General features: G+C 46.0%; 1 protein-coding gene across 1 annotated transcript; it reads right to left on the bottom strand.

The window, feature by feature from the left end:
• Positions 1 to 797: 797 nt before the first annotated feature.
• LOC126766172 (uncharacterized) lies at positions 798 to 1,728 on the bottom strand. The gene has a single exon (XM_050484063.1). It carries the CDS (start codon positions 1,726 to 1,728, stop codon positions 991 to 993), a length of 738 nt encoding a protein of 245 aa, XP_050340020.1. The 3' UTR covers positions 798 to 990.
• Between the last annotated feature and the right edge of the window lie 1,777 nt (positions 1,729 to 3,505).

The raw sequence follows: 3,505 nt of genomic DNA, 5'->3' as shown, positions 1-3,505 counted from the left end.
GATCGATCCTAGCGGGATTGGTATTAGCTCCGTCTCGGATTTGTTGAAGAAATCCTGCCTTTGCCAACACGTCTGCTTTTTCATTACCGAAAATGTTCCTGTGGCTGGGAATCCAGATCAAGTCTAGTTGGAGCTTGTCTTTTATTGAGCTTAGGGTCATGGGTGAAGACAAGGCCAGGAGCGCCGCCTGGTTATCCGTAAATATAGCTGCTTTATGTAAATTCTCGTGGCTTTCTAATAGAACTTCGCAGGCTTTTTCTATGCCTAGTACATCTGCTTGGAAGATGCTAGCCGAGTTCGGTAGACATATAGAGAGAGATATGTCTAGATCAGCGGAGAATAACCCTGTGCCCACTCTGCAGTCCATTTCGGACCCGTCGGTATAGACTGAGATGGTATCCTCCTCTCCTATTGAACCTCTTCTCCATTCTCGTCTAGATGGTATCCTCACCTGGAAGTGTCTATTGAAATCCAGCTTTGGGAGAATGTAGTCTGATTTACTAATGGTGAGCTTGTTTAGGATTACACTATGTCCATAGTTCTGCTGATTCCAACCTCCCAATTCTTTTATTCTTATCGCCGCAATAGCTGCTGTTTTGTGAATAAAGATATCCATGGGTAGTTGATGTAGGATCACATTGAGCGCATCAGTCGGACATGACCTGATTGCACCAATATATATATATGTATATACACAATGAACGGGTCTTATATAAATAAATTGAACAACTTTGAATATATATATAATATGCGGGTAAACGGGAACCGGGATGCTGCGATGCGGAGCGTGTTGCTCGATCGACGTCGTAACGAACAAAGGTGCGCGAGCGCCTTTCTCTTGTCTTTTTGTTCTAATTAGAACGTAGAACGTCATCGCGTTTTGGTGCATGTGCGTGTGTGTGTGTTAATGTGATTCGGTGTGGTGAAATGATGTACATCTGATGTGACGTCGCTACTCATTTAGCCATCCCGGCCCCCCTAGGCGAGTATTTAGCCTAGAAGCCGCTGTAGCTGCTGTAGCGTAGCTACAACGCTGCTGAGGCCTGTTGACCGCCGGGATTGCGGCCTAAGCTGATGGCGCCGTGTTGACGTTGTCCGGTTTTGGCGCCAGGAACGAGATTCTGCTGGAAAGTGTCCACGCCGGCGATAAGCCGTCACAGGCGTTCTTTGAGAACGCCTGACGTTACCGCTGGTGCGAGGAGCCGGTGGTCGCCCGGAGTCGCGTCTGGTAGTGCGGTGCAACAGCGTATGGTGAGCCCGCACACAGATTTGGCAACGATTATTTGATGGGCACTCCTGAGTTGCATGGGAAGTTGCCAGACAATTCAGGCAATACCCGTGCGCCTGTGCCACCTGCTGGCGTTGCATCGGCGGCATGCCTTTGAAGATACCGCAGTGCGATAGCCGATGCGGGCGGCGGCATAGTGGACAACGAATTAGTTGCAGATCCGCTGGTAATGCTGGCGTGCTTTGACGCGGAGCCGTTGTCGCGGTGGCGCCTGTTGTTGTTCGAGGCGCTGCCGGTGCCATGTTGGTCCGGGGTGCTGCTATTGGGGCAGCTTCGGAGCGAGGGGCGGAAACTGCCGAGCGCATGGTTGGCGTTGACGATGATGCCATATCCACGTCCATATTACTCTGTGAGAGAAATGATGATATTAGAAAGATATTGGTAAATTTACAATAATATGAACTTTTGTGCCACGATATGTGGCATGAATAGGATGTCATTTTTTTTTATCAGACATTTATGTTAAGTCTTTTGTGTCATTTATGTTATTCGAGGTTTCGTTTTGGTAAGCGGTTTATATGTTTTATCGATTTATTGATTTGTTAATATTGCGGTTTCGGTTTTACGTTTCTTTATCTTCGGCGGTTGGTAGAAAGCATAGTTTGACGAGCGGTCTGGTTAGCGTTCCGGTTTGAGTGCGGAGATCAACTACTCGAACATGACCGTCGGAACCGTAATGAAGTTGTTTTATGCGGCCGAGTCGCCATTCCGTAGGAGGGAGACAATCATCTTGTATAAGGACGCAGTCTCCAAGCTTTGGTGCCTTTTCTTGAGTTTTCCACCGGTATCTCTTGTGAAGGTCCTTTATGTAGTCTTCCTTCCATCGGCGGCTGAAGTCATGATGGAGAATTTTAATTCGTTCCCATCTGTTTAATATGGATAGCGACTCCACGCCTGGCTCAGGTATGGCCAGAATGGGTGCTCCTTTTAGAAAATGCCCTGGGGTTAAAGCTGTGAAGTCGGAGGGATCTTGCGAGAGTGGTGAGATAGGTCTAGAGTTTAGTACGGCTTCGATACGAGCGAGTAATGTCGTAAACTCCTCATAATTGAATTTATGGTTACCAGCCGTTTTCTTTAAATGGGACTTAAAGCTCTTTACTGCTGATTCCCAGAGTCCGCCCATGTGAGGAGAACATGGGGGTATGAATTGCCAATCGATCCCTTGGGGTGCATATTTTTTGACAATTTCGGGGGATACTTCTTTCATGAATTGTAAAAACTCTTTTTCCGTGGCTCTTTGAGCTCCGACAAAGTTTTTTCCATTGTCGCTCATAATTTTTAAAGGAAATCCGCGTCGTCCGACAAAGCGGGCAAATGCTGCAAGAAAAGCCGCAGTAGTCAGATCCGAACATAGCTCGAGGTGTACTGCCTTTGTTGTAAAACATACAAAGACAGCCACATACCCTTTTCTAAATGAGGAAGACCTTAGCATCGAGGCCTTTATCTGGAAAGGTCCAGCAAAATCAACCCCAGTGATGGTAAAGGGTAAAGCATAGTTGCAGCGTTCAGGTGGTAGGGCTGCCATGATCTGCGTACGCATCTTGTGCTTGTACATAGTACACTGTTTACACATGAAAATGGTTCTTTTAATTTGTGGCTTTAGTCGCGGTATATAGAATTCTTGTCGGACCATTTGTTGCATCAAGCGATGCTCACCATGCAGTGTAAGCTGGTGGAGATATATTAGAAATAAGTAGGTAAAACGGGATTTCTCTGGGATAATGATAGGATGTCGTTCATTGTAACTAAGGCTGGAGTTGGCTAGTCTTCCATTTGCCCGTAGTAATCCCTTAGCGTCCAGGAATGGGTTTAACACGAGAAGTGAGCTTCCCTTTTCAAGAGGTCGCTTTTCAAGCAACTTTGATTTCTCTTTGCTGAAATAGCGAGTTTGCGTATACAAAATTAGACTGACCTTGGCATGTTGCAAGTCGGAATATGTTAGTTGTATGTAAGAATTGTTTGATATTCTTTTCGCCCTTTGTTTAAGTTTATGGATGAATTTGTGCATATAAGCGACTACCCTTAGTGCTCGAGGAAATGATGAAAATCTTTGGAGAATATCATCCTCTTCTGGAGTGATATGAAAATTTTCTATTTTCCGACTTTCCGGAGGTATGATATTCCGAGCAGGAGACTTTGGCCAGAATTCTTGTGATTCTGTTAGCCATGTGGGACCGTTCCACCAGAGTGTAGTACTGGTGAGGTGAAGTGGTTTGC

This window comes from Bactrocera neohumeralis, unplaced genomic scaffold, assembly GCF_024586455.1.
Source record: "Bactrocera neohumeralis isolate Rockhampton unplaced genomic scaffold, APGP_CSIRO_Bneo_wtdbg2-racon-allhic-juicebox.fasta_v2 cluster11, whole genome shotgun sequence".
NCBI lineage: Eukaryota > Metazoa > Arthropoda > Insecta > Diptera > Tephritidae > Bactrocera > Bactrocera neohumeralis.
This window is presented reverse-complemented; position numbering and strand designations above follow the sequence as displayed.

Bases quoted from the DNA above. Each gene is read 5' to 3' on its own strand.
- LOC126766172 (XM_050484063.1), bottom strand. From the start codon at position 1,728: ATGACATCCTATTCATGCCACATATCGTGGCACAAAAGTTCATATTAT.